The sequence below is a fragment of the Heterodontus francisci genome, chromosome 41 (assembly GCF_036365525.1).
Source record: "Heterodontus francisci isolate sHetFra1 chromosome 41, sHetFra1.hap1, whole genome shotgun sequence".
NCBI lineage: Eukaryota > Metazoa > Chordata > Chondrichthyes > Heterodontiformes > Heterodontidae > Heterodontus > Heterodontus francisci.
In genome coordinates, this window is record NC_090411.1 from 37,812,146 (window position 1) to 37,830,061 (window position 17,916).

Below are 17,916 nucleotides of genomic sequence, written 5' to 3' on the forward strand. Positions count from 1 at the left end.
GGCTGGGTCATTGAATATATACAAGGCTCATTTGGACTACAAGGGAGTCAAGGGTTATTGGCGGGGAGGCAGGAAAGTGGAATTAAGGCCACAATCAGATCAATCATGATCTTATCAAATGGTGGAGCAGGCTTGAAGGGCTGAATGGCCTACTCCTCCTATTTCTTATGTTCTTATTGTGGAAGGTAGGTCTAATGTCTTTTAGGAAAGACATTCTGCCATCTGTCTAGCCTACGTGTGGGTCCAGACCCACAGAAATGAAGTTTACTCTTAACTGCCCTCTGAAATGGCCCAGCAAGCCACAGTCATCAAGGACAATTAGGGACGGGCAACAAATGCCGGTCTTGTCAATGACACCCACATCCCATGAAAGATTAAAAGAAAGATATTATCAGTGACACAATTATATCAGTGCTTCACCAACATTGTCATTCCACACATATATAGAAACCTGGTAAAAGAACCTGCAAGTAACTTTCCAGAATGACAGTGTTCCTTTAAGATTGAATGTTGGCTATAGCCAAAGATATGTGAAGGATTTAAAAATAGTGGTCATCAAGTTTCATGGGCAGAGGCTGGAGAAGCCTGGAATTTGCAGTCTTCCAAGTTACCCATGGAAGAGGCAAAACAGTAACTGAAGAGAGGTTCCTATCCGACTTGAAATTGGGAATGTTACTGAAAAACAGAACTGAGAAAAATGAATCGTAGCTATGGTTTTAGAGCCCCAGTGAATAAATGGAGCTTTTTTGAGTAAAATTCAATATTCAATTCTGTTAAATTGTAAATACACATAATGCAAAATATACGATTAGGATGGGTGGAATACAAATAAAATAGACAGATTACGCTTTGTTTGCTACTGTTATGAAAGTGCCTCTGTGTTTTGTTAAATATATTTTTTTGAGGATTTATTTTTGAAAGATTGAAGAAATGTTAAACTTTGGGGTTTGCAAAGGGGGTCATGTAAAGGCCATTTGACTTTGAAAAACAGTCCCTGGAAATGTTGTTTAGAAGAGGCACTGAGAGGTCTTGTGAGGAAACCACCTGACTTCCAGCTCAATAAACAACAGAGAACTTTGGACACCTGGAGAAGTTGTTTACAATAAGTGACAGGTCAAGATTGATGGAGGTAAAAATGTTGACCTCCTGTTGTCTGTTTCGCTTTTGAATTGTTTGTGTTGGGGTTGAACTGTATAAAAAGGAAGAGAATTTCCAAGGAGAGATGAGAATTCCCAAGGAAGGAGAAAAGACCCCAACCCAGCTCAGTTTTCCAGCACCCCTCTAAAAGACCCTGAGAAGTCCATTGTGTCAACTCATCTTGTCTCCTATCTTTGAAGAAAAGCCTGCTAAATTAATTCTCAACGCCGCCTGAAAAGAACTGTTCTAAAATATCCCAGTGACCTCTCTACGTGTACTTGGAGCCAATTTTGGAACACAACATATCTCATCTGCTGTTTCTTCAAGAATGAGCAAGTATTCAGCCCAAGTGTTTTTTTGTCCATAATCGAGCTCTTAAAAACAAAAATCCTTTTATTTTTCCAGTTAACCAGTGTGTGAGTGAGGGGCTAAGGTAAAAAGGGAACTTTAATATTTCAATCTGTGTGTTTATGCTTTATTTCATTACTGGTAAAGACTTGTTTTATAACAAACTTTTAATTTTGTTGTTTCTTCAAGAAACCTGGTTAGTGTGCTTTATTCTGGGAATAATAGAGTATATGACTGACTGTATCAGTAAGCGGGAAAATTTAATTTTATGTTGTGACCTGTAGAGAAGTGGGACTAGAATGAACAGTGCATTCCTTCCGCCGGTCATAACACTACAGAACACTGATTCCATTTATACCACCGAATAGTTGAGAAAATCTCAGTTCCAGTATTTGTTTTTTCCTCTCTCTGCTGATCTCTTCTTAAGGCAATGGTTTCTGCGGAGTTGCAATTCCTTGACTAAGTAGCTATTCTTCATTTAAGAACTTGAACAGTGATCTTTGGCAGCCTATGGAATCAGATGAGCCCACCATATCCTCAATCAGAATCTATATACACAATATTCCAGTGGGGAGAAGTAGGTAGAGAGCTTTTGGACATCAATCAGAGATTGGCACCAAGGCAGATCTTCCACTCACCTAGTTCAAATGCACTGAAGCTAACTCTGGGACCCCCAACTGCTGGACTAGCTGACTAGCTAACTACACACGGAAGGGTGATTGAGCCTGGACCTTTATGGTACATATGGCTTAATGCTATACCACATTTATCCTATCGGAAACATGCACTTTCAGTACTTTTAAATGTAAAATTTTGAATTTCTTTGCATCAGTACTCAATGGGAGAAGATGGATAGCATATGCTGCTCTATTGTGACCTTAATTTTAGGAATTAATACAATTTCTTGAAACCTATAATCCCTCACTGCACAATTGTTTGCAGTTATAATTGGTATTATCTCGGATTGTTGGAAGTGAATAATAAGGATGGAATTTAATTGAGAAGTTCAGATGAGTTCATAAATAGAGTATACAACTGCTCTAAATATTGACATTAGTCTTTTACTCACTGTCTATAAATAAGGTTTGTACCTCAGTGTAGATTGTTCATTGACCGTGACAATTTAAGTTAGTGCATTAAAAGTACCTTTCTCCATGGATCTGAATCAGAAGTGAATTCATTTGAAAGCCCCATCTTATCTAGATCAGTTAGGAAGCACTGGGATATTTCAAATAAATTCAAGGCATTAAATATCAACAAAGAATCGGAGCAGCTGAGACACATCTTATTCTCTGCTGGGAATAAGCAAAAAAAAAGGTTTTGTTCTGGTTGCTATATTTCAAACAGTAGTTTAGTTGAAGGGATCATGAATTTAATCCCACCATTGGAAAAGGAGACATACTATATGCTTGGTATAGGAGTAGCTAATGGTGAAGCAGAAAGGGATCTGGGTGTATTAGTAGAGTCAGCACTTAACATGTAAGAGTATATCAGTTGGAAAAGATAATGCCAAAACTATAGAGTGCACCAAAATATTCAAACTCTGGAGGTTTGTGCAGCGAAGAGCCACCTGTCCAATCCCTGGCATCAAAGGATGAGTTATGAGAAACTGGGGTTCTTTGGCATTTAAAAAGAAACAATGGATAGGGAACCTTATGAAAGTACACAAGATATTGAACAGTGTAGGTAAGCTTAATCTGGAGCACTACTTCAAGGCTTGCCAGAACAAGGGAGCACAGTTAAAACTGATGGAGGAAAGTTTAGGACTGATATCAGCAGAACTTTAATCAGGGAGTGATAAACACTTTGAATGAACTTTTGGATGAGATAATGGGAGTGAAAACCATAGATTCATTCAGGGGTCAATTAGAGGATGGGGAAAGGTAGGTCTTTTATTCTGGATGTATGAACTGAATGATCTCCCTAATCTCGATCTATTATGATCAATGTTCACCCAAATATCACACAACATAAGAATCAGCAGGCTTTTACAATAGGCTTGTCTTCTAAATCTACAGGAATTCATCAAGATTTTAATTAAATTAGACACGTCAATACATGGAGCTTCAATTTTCAGATATGTTGATGAGGTCTTGCTTCTCTGGCTTTTAAAGAAATAATGGCAAATTAGGCAGCTGGATAGGCATGGCAATAGAAAGAGGGCAAGGCATTGTTGGGGGTGGGGTCTCAACTGACTTGGTGAATTGCCATAGAAGTCTCTTTGCAGAACCTACTATATAAATTCTGTGGAGGAAGATACTCCTAGGAATAGTAATACATGGCTGATAATAGTAATGTGTAGCTTGGTGACTGGTGTGTGGCCGACTGATCATATTTAGCGCGAACTGGATGGATGTTCATTGGCATAAGTGGAAAGGAAAATATCTGCCTGTGAGTGACTATTTACTGAGAGTAGCCAATCAATCTGAAGCTGTAATAAACAAGCATAATCAAATACTGAAATATATCCTAAAGGTGTTTTGAAACATTATTTGAACTGTAGAATTTACTGGCAAGGTCAAATTTGGAATATGGGTACAGTTTTGGTAGCTACTTTTTCCAAAGGAAACGTTGGCAAGTGGTGAGAGTAAAATGACTGGTTACAGGCTAGGAATATAGGAATGTGCAGGACAAGGAAAGGCCATTGCTATTCATGAGGTACATGATCTTGCATTCATCTTCAATGAAAACCAAGAACGACACTTTCTTCATTTGGTTTAAAAAAAAGGCTAAATGTTAAATTTTACATTGTAGTTTAAGGCATGATAACACAATTTTAGGACTGGGTAATTCTGAGAATGTGATTTCATTAGCAGTAACAATGATTCTCCGAAGCAGGTAATGAGACACTTAAACAGTATACATGCCAGAAAGTCTGTGAATCCAGTTGTGGAGTGCCCAACTTCTGCAAAGCAACAAAAATAGAGATAATTTTGTTTTACTCAGGCTGAAGAATGGATTCCGGACATCAAGTAAATGATAGTGTTTGAGATCCAGCCAAACCCTTTATATAACAAATGAGACACTATAACTGAGGTTTCTTTTCCATCCTCTTGTCAATTTTGTTAGTTATAGTTCTTCTTCTCCCACATGTGACCAGCACATCTGGGCTCCATATTGTCCCCGTTATCTGAATGTCAGTCCATGCAGTCCCTTTTTTGTCAGTCATTACATTATTGTTTGGGGGGGAACAGTTCTTGTATGGCTGCTAGTCATGTACTCTTAGAATTCCAGAATAGTACTTTAATTAACCTTAAAACTCTTGTAACATTATTTGCTTCCATGATTGTAAATTTGAGGAGAAAATGAGCTCAGATGGGTCAATGCAATTAATATAAAACAATGGCAGGAATATTTAGTTTAAGAGAAAATAATCAACTGTCATTTGACATGGAAACATTGGATTTAAATTTGTCATACTTATATTTTGAATCTAAATAAAACATGCTAGTAATTTAGTTTAATAAAGTTTTGAAAAAATATCCATTGTTTTGGGTCCAGTTTATTTAATATTTTCCAGTAAAATGGAACCATATTAAAATGGACAATAAAACAACAACAGGAGGAGGAGGCTCCACAAATATCCCCATCCTCAATGATGGGGGAGCTCAGCACATCAGTGCAAAAGACGAGGCTGAAGTATTTGCATCCACCTTCAGCTAGAAGTGACGAGTGGATGATCCATCTCTGCCTCCTCCTAAACTCCCCTTCATCACAGAAGCCAGTTTCAGCCAATGCGATTCGCTCCACGTGATATCAAGAGATGGCTGAAGGCACTGGATACTGTAAAGGCTATGGGCCCTGACAACATTCTGGCAACAATACTGAAGACTTGTGTTGCAGAACTAACCGTGCCCGTAGCCAAGCTGTTCCAGTACAGCTACAACACTGGCATCTACCCGGCAATGTGGAAAATTGCTCAGGTATGTCCTGTACACACAAAAGCAGGACAAATCCAAACTGGCCAATTACTGTCCTGTCGGTCTACTCTCGATCATCAGCAAAGTGCTGGAAGGGGTCGTTGACAGTGCTATCAAGTGGCACTTGCTCAGCAATAACCTGCTCCGTGACGCTCAGTTTGGGTTCCGCCGGGCCCAGTCAGCTCCTGACCTCATTACAGCCTTGGTCCAAAAATGGACAAAAGAACTGAACTCCAGAGGTGAGGTGAGAGTGGTTGCTCTTGACAACAAGGCAGCATTTGACTGAGTATGGCATCAAGGAGCCCTAGCCAAACTGGAGTCAATGGGAATCAGGGGGAAAACTCTCTGGTTGGAGTCATACCTAGCACAAAGGGAGATGATTGTGGTTGTTGGAGGCCAATCATCTCAGTCCCAGGACATCACTGCAGGAGCTCCTCAGGGTTGTGTTCTAGGCCCAACCATCTTCAGGTGCTTCATCAATGACCTTCCCTCCATCATAAGGTCAGAAGTGGTGATGTTTGCACAATGTTCAGCACCATTTGCAACTCATCAGATACTGAAGCAGCCCATGTCCAATGAAGCAAGGCCTGAACAACATCCACGCTTGGGCTGATAAGTGGCAAGGAACATTCAGGCCACACAAGTGCCAGGCAATGACCATATCCAACAAGAGAGAATATAACCAACTCCCCTTGACATTCAATGGCATTACCATTGTTGAATCCCCCACTATCAACATTCTGGGGGTTACCATTGACCAGAAACTGAACTGGACCAGCCACATAAATGCTGTGGCTACAGGAGCAGGTCAGAGGCTAGGAATTCTGCATCAAGTAACTCACCACCTATCTCCCCAACGCCTGTCCACCATCTATAAGGCACAAGTCAGGAGTGTGATGGAATACTCTCCACTTGCCTGGATGGGTGCAGCTCCAACAACACAAGAAGCTCGACACCATCCAGGGCAAAGCAGCCCACTTGATTGGCTCCCCATCCACCACCTTCAACATTCACTCGCTTCATCACCGACGCACAGTGCCAGCAGTGTGTACCATATCCAAGATGTACTGCAGCAACTCACCAAGTCTCCCTCGAAAGCACCTTCCAAACCAGTGACCTCTACTATCTAGAAGGACAAGGGCATCAGATACATGGGAACACCATCACCTGCAGGTTCCCCATCAAGCCACACATCATCCTGACTTGGAACTGTATCACCGTTCCTTCACTGTCACTGGGTCAAAATCCATGAAATCCCTTCCCAATAGCACTGTTGGTGTACCTACACCCCTAGGACTGCAGCGGTTCAAGGAGGCAGCTCACCGCCTTCTCAAGGGCAATTGGGGATGGGCAATATGTGCCTGTGTGGAGTTTGCAAGTTCTCCCTGTGTCTGCGTGGGTTTTCCCCGGGTGCTCCGGTTTCCTCCCACAAGCCAAAAGACTTGCAGGTTGGTAGGTAAATTGGCCATTATAAATTGTCACTAGCATAGGTAGGTGGTAGGGAAATATAGGGACAGATGGGGATGTTTGGTAGGAATGTCGGATTAGTATGGATGGGTGGTTGCTGGTCGGCGCAGACTCGGTGGGCCGAAGGGCCTGTTTCAGTGCTGTATCTCTAATCTAATCTAATCATAATCTAATCTAATAAATGCTGGCCTAGTCAGTGACGCCCACATCCCACGAACGAATAAATAAAAAAAGAAAAAAAATCATAAATTACTCCAAATGCTTAATATTTATGCAGTTTCAAATCTAAAGTGGAAATTATGACATACTTTTATCCATTTTGTCTTGAAAATATTTTTGTTAGTTTTAGTGATTAGCTACGAAAAGGAAATGATGACTAAAGCAAGAATATTCCAAATAAAGATTTTTATCTTTTTTCCAAAAAAAATACATTAATTATGCATTTAATTACTCTCAATGGACATGTTGTATTTGGGGGAAAAACATGGAATATATATGTAATAACTACCAATTGCTTTGTTATGATTCCAAATCCTAATCAAGGGGCTTCTGATATTCTGCACTTTCCCGTGACATTTTGCATCTTTCATTACCTACCATTTCAATTCAGTAATAATAAATTATCTTAAAGGCCTTATGGGTATCATATTTCCATTTCTATCCCCCTGGAGAAAAGGTTACACTGAAAAGAAAAACATAAATATAACACTTTCTTACGCTATTCATATTGCATTATAATAGTGATAGTTTCATATCAATCATATTCTGTTATACTGGAGACTGATATTTGGTCCCTTTAATAGAAATGGAGGTCTGCATTTTCCACTGCTGTTTAAACATATACTTTTCCTCAATTTCTCCCTCTTATACAAAGCAATTTCTCATCTAGAAAACAATACTTTTCCCTTTTAACTGTTATCGGCTTCTGAAGACAATAGTCAAATTGTTATCTGTAGCTCATAGAATATGGAGGAGAATAACTGCTTAGGGAAAGAATCAAACTAAATTGCCCCTGTCCTATTCCGTTCCATTAATACTTCGGTGATGCTTCGCAATGTCCCCATTCATCAAGAATGCTAATGGCAGTAGGAGCAGACTGGCTATATGGGAAATCAGAAATTTCCCAAGTGCCTCATGAATAGTTGCATAAGTCTCTCGTCTCTTCTGTAGGTTTTACCATTTAGTATACTTTAATTCTCTTTTTGTTCTATCCAAAATCACCTATTATATTTCTTTCATTTATGTGGGGGATATAAGTCAAGGTATTAAATTGTGATGTTAGATGGTAGTGTATCAGAGTTGAATAATGCAGATTGTAATTTTTCCTCACTTACCATCTTTTGATCTCCCTTTTACTATATGCCATTCCTATTTGAGGAGTATGAACAGCTGACTTGTTCATAGGTCTCTGCTGATGCCACATTGCAACTAGTTTCGAGGAATTGCCTGAGAGCAGTCTAAACATATAGTCTACAAGTACATGGCACAGCTCCCATGGACTGTAGACCAACACCACTACAAATATGTTTCAATTCCATAATATTTATTATAACAGCGACTAGTTATTTAAAAAAAGTGTTCCACCAGACACTTAAGCTACATTTCACAAAAGTTCTGTTCCTGAGTAGTTAATTGCTCATCCTAACTCAGCTCTCACTCTTTGCATAGGCATTAGTGCATTGAGGAGAGAAATTGTTTTGTTATATTAATCCTCTAAAGTAACAGATGGTCAAATTGAAAGACAAACCATGTACCATTGCAGTCAAAGACACAACAGCCAGAGTGACTGTACTGGATATTGAGAAGACATTTCCATAGCGACCATATTTATGTTACCTTCTTTGATAACTAATTTAACAATCACATTTAATCTGGATGGTTCCAATGGTCTTATCACTCATGACAACATTTGCTCTTGGTTGGATTCTGATAGCGATATCCAAGAACAGCAGCATAGTAACCAACAATGACTGTTACCAAGACTTGAGTTTTTTTGTTGGAACAGCATAAACAATGAACTTTTGAGCATTTTGAGGTAATTTTTGTTTTGTTAAGGTCATTTATATTTTTTGAAATCGGTATTAGCTAACAAGCTAACCAATAGCCTAGTAAAGGTTCTACTTCTGATCTGCTGGCATATGCCAGGTGTGCTTAGCAGGAAACGTTGCACCCCAGCCTGTAATTTTCCATTAATTTTGAGATGCAGAAAATTTATGCTTAAATGTTTTAAGGCAGGAATGGTGTAATGATGTGGAAGATAGTGGTGGGGATGCTTAAGAGCATAAAATTGGTCAAGGGAGAAAACTTATTGGTGGTGAGGATGTTGGTTGAAAAGGGAATGATGGCATTTTGGGTCTCGTTTCCCTCACACCAAAGCAGTTAGCCCTTGCTCCTCAATACTGCCAGATCTAAAAAAAAATTACCAATACTGCCAGACTCTGCACGCCACCCTCCGCGCTCCGAAAAACTCTCCCCAATCCTGCTAGACCATATGACCCACACCCCAGAGCCCTGTTCTCAAGCTTATTCTGTTCCCAGATTGTGGAGCTCCCTCACAGTCTCATAGTCAACATTCCTCATGTTTTCTGATCCCAGAACTGCTCACAATGCTCTCGCACCCTGATATCGCACTCCCGAGTACTTTTGGGTCCTGAGATTTCTTAGCTGCCAAAGGTCCTTCTCCCAATGATATCAGGGCTTGTTCCAGTGTTCCTTCCTCTTCCTATGAAATGTTTTGAGAATACTGAAGCCTGTCTTACTCGACTGCTAGACCCAAAGGCTACCTTCCCAGGGTTGTCCTTGGCAGGGGGAGGGGTCACAGACTCCGAGCAGAATAGGGACACAGCTAAACACAGGAAAGCAAACAAGTCAGAGGGAATACAACGGACGTAAGTTTCAAGGGAGTAAGACCAGGATGGATGGCCTCTACTTTAATGCCAGGAGTATTACAGGTAAAACAGATGAGTTAAGGGCAAGGATTAACACGTGGAATTGTGATATAGTAGCCATCACGGAGACATGGTTGAGGGAGGGGCAGGATTGACAGCTCAATATCCTTGGATATAGAATCTTCGGGTGAGACAGGAGGGGGTAAAAGAGGAGGGGGCATTACAATATTAGTTAAGGAATCAGTTACTGCAGTAAGGAGAGATGATATCTTGGAGAGGGCATCAAATGAAGCTTTATGGGTAGAGTTTAGGAATAAAAAAGGGACAGCCACATTGCTAGGTGTTTATTATAGACCCCCAGATAGTCAGCGGGAAATTGAGGAGCAAATATGTGCGCAATTTGCAAAGGTGTGTAAAAATAATAGGGTAATTATATTATGTGATTTCAACTTTCCCAACATTAATTGGGATAATCATCGTGTTAAGGGCTTAGATGGAGTGGAGTTCTTAAAATGTATACAGGAGAACTTTTTAGCTCAATATGTAGAGGATCCAACAAGGGAGGGTGCAGTGCTGGACCTAATTCTGGGGAATGAAGCCGGACAGGTGGTTGATGTGTTGGTGGGGGAGCATTTTGGTGATAGCGACCATAACATGGTACAATTTAAGCTTGTTATGGAGAAAGAAATAGACAAGTTGCAAAAAAAGGTTTTTGATTGGGAGAGAGCGAACTTTACTAAAATAAGGCAGGATCTGGCCAAGGTAGACTGGAGTTACTTGTCGGGACATCTACAGAAGAGCAGTGGGGGGCATTCAAAAAGGAAATGGAGAGGCCAACATGTTCCCTCGAGGGTAATGGGTAGGAGCAACCATGGATGAACAGAAACATTCAGGGTATGATGAGAAGGAAAAGAGAGACTTTTAGCAAATACAAGGACAGCAAATCAACGGAAGCATTAGTGGAGTACAGAAAGTGTAGGATGGAGCTTAAGAAAGCAATTAGAGAGCAAAGAAGGGATCTGAGAAAGCTCTGGCTGGTAAAAGTAGGGAAAATCCCAAGATATTCTGTAAGTATATCATTGGGAAGAGGATAACCAGGGAAAGAGTAAGACCCATTAGGGACCAAGGGAGAAATCTGTGGGTGGAGCCAGAGGACATTGGTAGGGTGTTGAATGAATACTTCACATCTGTCTTCACCCAAGAGAATGAGGATGTAGATATGGAACTCAGAGAGAGAGACTGTGAGGTTCTTGAGCAAATTGTCATAGGGAGTGACAAGGTATTGGAGGATTTGGCAGGCTTAAAAGTGGACAAATCTCCAGGTCCGGACGATTTGTGTCCCAGAATGCTGTGGGAGGCGAGGGTGGAGATTGCAGGGGCTCTGACCCAAATTTTTAATTCCTCTCTGGCCACGGGGGAGGTGCCAGAGGACTGGAGAACAGCTAACATGCTCCCACTATTTAAGAACGGTTGTAGAGATAAGCCAGGGAACTACAGACCAGTGAGTCTCATGTCAGTGGTAGGGAAACTATTGGAGAAAATTCTGAAGGAGAGAATCTATCTCCACTTGGAGAGGCAAAATTTGATTAGGAATAGTCAGCATGGCTTTGTCAGAGGGAGGTCATGCCTAACAAATTTAATTGAATTTTTGAGCATGAGACCAGGTGTGTAGATGAGGGTAGTGCAGTTGATGTAGTTTACAGAGATTTCAGCAAATCCTTTGACAAGGTCCCACATGGGAGACTTATCAAGAAAGCAAATGCACATGGGATACAGAGAAACTTGATAAGGTGGATTCAAAATTGGCTCAGCTGCAGGAGACAGAGCGTGATGACAGATGACTGTTGTAGTGACTGGAAGCCAATGTCCAGTGGCGTACCACAGGATCTGTGTTGGGCCCCCTATTGTTTGTCATTTATATAAACGACATAGATGACTATGTGGGGGTAGGATCAGTAAGTTCGTGGATGACACAAAGATTGGCCGAATGGTTAACAGTGAGGTTGAGTGTCTTGGGTTACAGGAAGATATAGACGGGATGGTCAAATGGGCAGAAAAGTGGCAGATGGAATTTAACCCTGAAAAGTGTGAGGTGATACACTTTGGAAGGAGTAATGTGACACGGAAGTATTCAATGAATGGCCTGACACTGGGAAGTTCCGAGGAACAAAGGGACCTTGGCGTGTTTGTCCATAGATCTCTGAAGGCAGAAGGGCAGGTTAATAGGGTGGTGAAAAAGGCATATGGGACACTTGCCTTGATCAATCGAAGCATAGATTACAAAAACATGTTGGAGTTGTAAGAACTTTGGTAAGGCCACAGCTGGAGTACTGTGTGCAATTCTGGTCGCCACATTATAGGAAGGATGTGATTGCACTGGAGCGGGTGCAGAGACAATTCACCAGGATGTTGCCTGGGATGGAACATTTAAGCTATGAAGAGAGGTTGGATAGGCTTGGGTTGTTTTTGCTGGAGCAGAGAAGACTGAGGGGTGACGTGATCGAGGTGTACAAGATTGAGGGGCATGGACAGGGTGGATAGGGAGCAGCTGTTCCCGTTAGTTGAAGGGTCAGTTACGAGGGGACACAAGTTTAAGGTGAGGGGCAGGGGGTTTAAGGGGGATTTGAGGAAGAACTTTTTTTACCCAGAGGGTGGTGACGGTCTGGAATGCACTGCCTGGGAGTGTGGTAGAGGCAGGTTGCCTCACATCCTTTAAAAAGTACCTGGATGAGCACTTGGCAAGTCATAACATTCAAGGCTATGGGCCAAGTGCTGGCAAATGGGATTAGGTAGACAGGTCAGGTGTCTTTAATGCTTCGGTGCAGACTCGATGGGCCGAAGGGCCAGTTCTGCACTGTATTATTCTGATCCTGTGATTCTGTCCTAATGCTGATAAGTCAGTGCCCTGGTACCCTTCACACCCTACCTCCTGTAAAGACTCCATTCCATTCTCCCAGTTTCTCCGTCTCCGACGCATCTGCTCTGATGATGCTACCTTCCATGACGGTGCTTCTGATATGACCTCCTTTTTCCTCAACCGAGGATTTCCCCCCACTGTGGTTGACAGGGCCCTCAACCGTGTCCGACCCATTCCCCGCACCTCTACCCTCACGCCTTCCCCTCCCTCCCAGAACCGTGACAGGGTTTCCCTTGTCCTCACTTTTCATCCCACCAGCCTCCATATCCAAAGGATCATCCTCCGCCATTTTCGCCACCTCCAGCGTGATGCCACTACCAGTCGCATCTTCCCCTCCCTTCCCCTGTCAGCATTCCGAAGGGATCGTTCCCTCCGCGACACCCTGGTCCACTCCTCCATTACCCCCACCACCTCGTCCCCGTCCCAGGGCACCTTCCCCTGCAATCGCAGGAGGTGTAATACCTGCCCATTTACCTCCTCTCTCCTCACTATCCCAGGCCCCAAACACTCCTTTCAGGTGAAGCAGCGATTTACTTGTACTTCTTTCAATGTAGTATACTGTATTCGCTGCTCACAGTGTGGTCTCCTCTACATTGGGGAGACCAAGCGCAGACTGGGTGAGCGCTTTGCGGAACATCTCCGCTCAGTCCGCAAGCAGGACCCTGAGCTTCCGGTTGCTTGCCATTTCAACACTCCCCCCTGCTCTCATCTCTGTCCTGGGATTGCTGCAGTGTTCCAGTGAACATCAACGCAAGCTCGAGGAACAGCATCTCATCTACCGATTAGGCACACTACAGCCTGCCGGACTGAACATTGAGTTCAATAATTTCAGAGCATGACAGCCCCCCATTTTACTTTCATTTTTAGTTATTTTTTTCTTCCTTTATTTTTTAAATTTTTTACAATTTTTTTTTTGCATTTATTTCATTTCATCTTAGTTTGTTCAGTTTGCTTACCCACTGTTTTTTTTCAGGTTTGCACTTGCTGCTGTTCAATATTCAGTGTATTCACACCTAATCTGTACTAATGCTTTGTCTTTCAACACACCATTAACATATTGTTTGCCTTTGCTCCGTGACCTTTTGGTCAGCTATGTGGCCTGGTCCAATCTACACCTTCTCCTTTGTTATCTCTTGCCCCACCCCCACCTCACTTGCTTATAATCTGTGACTTTTCTAATATTTGTCAGTTCCGAAGAAGGGTCACTGACCCGAAACGTTAACTCTGCTTCTCTTTCCACAGATGCTGCCAGACCTGATGAGTGATTCCAGCATTTCTTGTTTTTATTTCAGATTTCCAGCATCCACAGTATTTTGCTTTTATTACCCTGGTAATACTACTTGATCTAACACCCTTGACCTTATTAAAACCTCAAACCCACTATGAACAACACTATGTGAGATCTGCTAGTAAATTAATAGAGAAAGGAGTTAGACAAAATCAAAATTTAAATTCTGAAAATTCATCTCTACAATCTACTTGTGTCTACTTCCTATTGCCAAAATTAGTTGGAGGAAAGAGATAATATGAGCAATTATAATCTTGGCAATGGACAGTTTTGCAGTTGCCAGTTGTAGCTGGCTATTGTGACAAGCCACCAAGCAGGAGTTAGTTGTCCCTGTGTTGATTGTTGGAGGATTGCACTTCAGTTCTTATACAGGGTGCATTTGCAAGGGTGTTCCCACTTGTGCTGGGCTCACTTTCATCAGCTCTGACCAACATTGGTACATTTTTATGGGCAACAGTTGCTCAATTCTTGGTGCACTTAGCCGCTCCTCATTTATAAGCGGAGACAGTAAGTGCCAGCAGGACACTGACTGTGGGCCTATCGTATCTCAACATCACCCTGTTCTCAACTGATGCCGACATGTGTGCACTTTGCAAGGGGAGGCACTGAAAAGTGATCAAGACCAGAAACTCTGACTAATTTTCCCTTCTTAGTCAAGAAATGCTGAGGGCTACCCACTGCCCTAGCTGCATTCAAGTGGCTCACATTGTCTTTTGAGATTCCAACATTTTTTATCCTTAAATTTACAAACATCCATTTGGTATCATGCAAAGATTATAAAATGTGAATACAAAACAAGGTTTTACACTCAGAATGGTAACAGCTGATTCTTTAACATTGCTAATGTACTGATAGTGCCACTTGAAGGAGGATGGAGGTTAGGATACAGACATCATAGAAGTTCCCTTATGAGCAGATCACTAGGTTATTTTGGACAGTGAATCACAGAAACATTCCCTATCCATTATATATTACATGAAATGTTTTATTATACTTTGACACTTATGGACTGTCGTGACAAGTCACAATAACAGCTTCTAATTTCTTTATATTTAAATCTGCCCATCGCACGCTTGAGAGGTAAAAGTCATAATAAGCTCGAATAGGACCCGCTGTGAAATGGGACCAGACCAATATGTTCATACATTGTCTTATCCACAGGTAGCCCACCTTCACTGACATCAGTGAGAAGCAAGGGTTAGTGCTCACAGGCTTAGAAGAATGACCTAAAGATTATAGCATAGACTATAGCCAGTAAAGAAAGACAAGAAAACCCTTGCATTTATATAATGCCATTAGGATGACCCAAAGCACTTCACAGCCAATTAAGTACTTTTGAAGTGCAGTCACTGTGTTGTCATGTCGGCAAACATGGCAGCCAAATTGCGCAGTAGAATATATATATAGATGTGTATATATATATATATCCAACATATTGAAGGTGAAGGAACAATCCACTGTTTTTAATAATGGATATTAATTGAAAAATAAAATGTACTCCAACAAAAGTTGTGGCATGTGAACACTTTTTAAGTATCTGGTTCTTCTCGGAATAAACTCTCATAACCCAAATAATGGAATGGTGTCAGCACAGGGATCAAAATAAACAGCAAGGATGGTATTGCACCTTGAAATAATCAGTCCTATGTCAAGTGTGTGAGTTAGCTTAATGATGGACATATTACTGATCAAACTGCAAAGGGGTGGATATTTGTACATAATCCTGGATAAATTATATCACACTGCAGAATGCTTTGGACGCTATGTTTTACAGCACATAATTTGCACATCATAACAGTCTCTCTGTTATATAAGACAAATTAAACAATGGACATAGTTAGCATTTGAAATAGCTACAGTCTTGTTGGGGAAACAGGAATCCTTTTGGTTTTGGTAAAATCTTCAGTTTCTGTTAGGTGGGAATCTGGGGAAAGAACCAGAACTTTGCCTGAAATTCTTTTTGTCAAATCATCCATTCCATGTTTGTTTAGGTAGAAATATTATTTTCTTCATAGTTTCAAAATCTGTCAATTTAGCCAATTATTTGGGGGGCAATCCAATTGAAACAGTGGTTGGCTAGATCATCTAATAATCCTCAAGTCTTTTTTTTGGTCTTATTTGGAATTTGAACGTATTGGGATTAGGTTTAAAACTGCTCTTCCTGAAAGTGAGTATAGAAAAAAGCATTTGTTCTGATAATTTAAACACTCATAACATTTATTATTTCCATTATAAATGCTTATTGCCAAGTGTCTCAATTTTATGGCTTAAACCATGTCATTATTATAATCACTCACTAATGTGGAAAAATCATTTGTACAAATATATGAAAATTGATGGGTATGAAAAATAATTCATTTTTAAATTAGTACAATACAAAATATATGCTATATTAATAGGAAATTAAGGACGGAGTATAAAAGGATAGAACAGATGAGTTCAGAAGCGAAGTCCAGCTTGTACTGCCATTGCTGGAAATTTAAATACCACTAGTAAGATGAAACACAGAGGAAAAATGATCATGGTCACTCAAATGCATGGAATGTGTACATTTTCTCCAGTGCACATGGCAGCCATTTACTGTGAATGACCACACGAGAAGCTACACAGTCTGCCCATGTGGTAAATAAAGACAAATTTAGCAGGAGTAAAATATCTTCTCGATACCTTCCTCAAATGTCAATTGCATGTGAGTGAAATCTTGACTCACTGAAAACAGGATTCTACTAGTTGTGCTTGAGAGGGATTTAAATGTGTGTTTGCATATATATTATATATAGCTGAATAAACCACTACAGCAGTTTTAAAGACCACCCCTAACTGGCTCAATCTCGGGAAATTTTGAAAAGGGAAAATTAAGATGTGGCTGATTAAAGCTTGTGCTCAGCTCAGTGAATAGGTAACAGTTGTAACAAGTTCTAATAGGACTTAATATAAGTTCAGTTGAGACCAGTATGTTAATAAAAACATAAAATGTTAGAAACACTCAGCAGGCCTGGCAGCATCTGTAGAGAGGGAAACAGTTAATGGTTCAGGGTCAAGGTCTGTGACTTTTCATTAGAACTCAGTATGTTAATAGATTGTCTTGTCCACAGGTAATTGAGCCCCTTCACTGGCAGCAGTGAGCAGCAAGATCAGTGACAGCAGCCTTAGAAGAACAGCCTAAGGATTATAGAATGGACTAGAGCGAGTGATTTTTTTACTTTCATTTATATTCAAGATACTCAGGAAGAAAGATCCATCCGTTGTTATTTTATAATAGGTAACATTTGTTAAAAATAAAATTTACTCTGGAAAAAGATATGGCATGTGAACACTTTTTAAGTATCTGGTTCTCAGAGAAGCAAACTCCCATAACCCAAATATAAGAAGGGTGGGAATGTCAAAGTGTGATGGAGGTGCTAGCTCAAGGATGAAAATAAACAGCGTTGATGCCAATGAACCTTTAAACAATAACATTTGTTCCCATGTCACTAAGTTACCTTAATGATGGATATGTTGCTGAGCACACTCCAAGGGGTAGATATCTGTATATTATGCTGAATAAATCATATCACACTGCAGCGTGTATTGGATGTGGTATTTTCTATTAGATAATTTGCAAGTTGTACTAGGTATAGGTGTCTCTCTAGTATATCAAATAACTCACATAATGTACTTGACTCAGCATTTGGAATAACTTTGGGGGATGGAAATGTTTCAGGTGTTGGTAAAATCTTTGATCAGGTGGGCAATTAGAAAATGGGTTAAAAGACCTGAGGATCATCGGAACTTCATTTAGGAATTTTTTCCCCTGCTTTACTATTTTAGTCAATTACAAATGATCACTTTAAAGTACAAAGTAGCTGGGTTTATCATGACTAATATCATTTGTTATGTGTGAAACTGCGACTGCCTCAGATTAGGTGTGAAATGGACCAGTTGCAAGCTCGCAAAGAAAATTATTTGTTT

General features: G+C 40.7%; 1 protein-coding gene across 1 annotated transcript in view; it reads left to right on the plus strand.

Moving 5' to 3' along the window:
* The window catches only part of LOC137353715 (dickkopf-related protein 3-like), a 42,234-nt gene extending 24,712 nt beyond the window's left edge, over positions 1-17,522 (plus strand). The window contains exon 4 of the mRNA XM_068020080.1: positions 17,061-17,522. Within this exon, the coding sequence (XP_067876181.1) occupies positions 17,061-17,090 (30 nt within the window). The 3' untranslated portion in view covers positions 17,091-17,522. The remainder of the gene's footprint in view (positions 1-17,060) is intronic.
* The last annotated feature ends 394 nt before the right edge of the window (positions 17,523-17,916 follow it).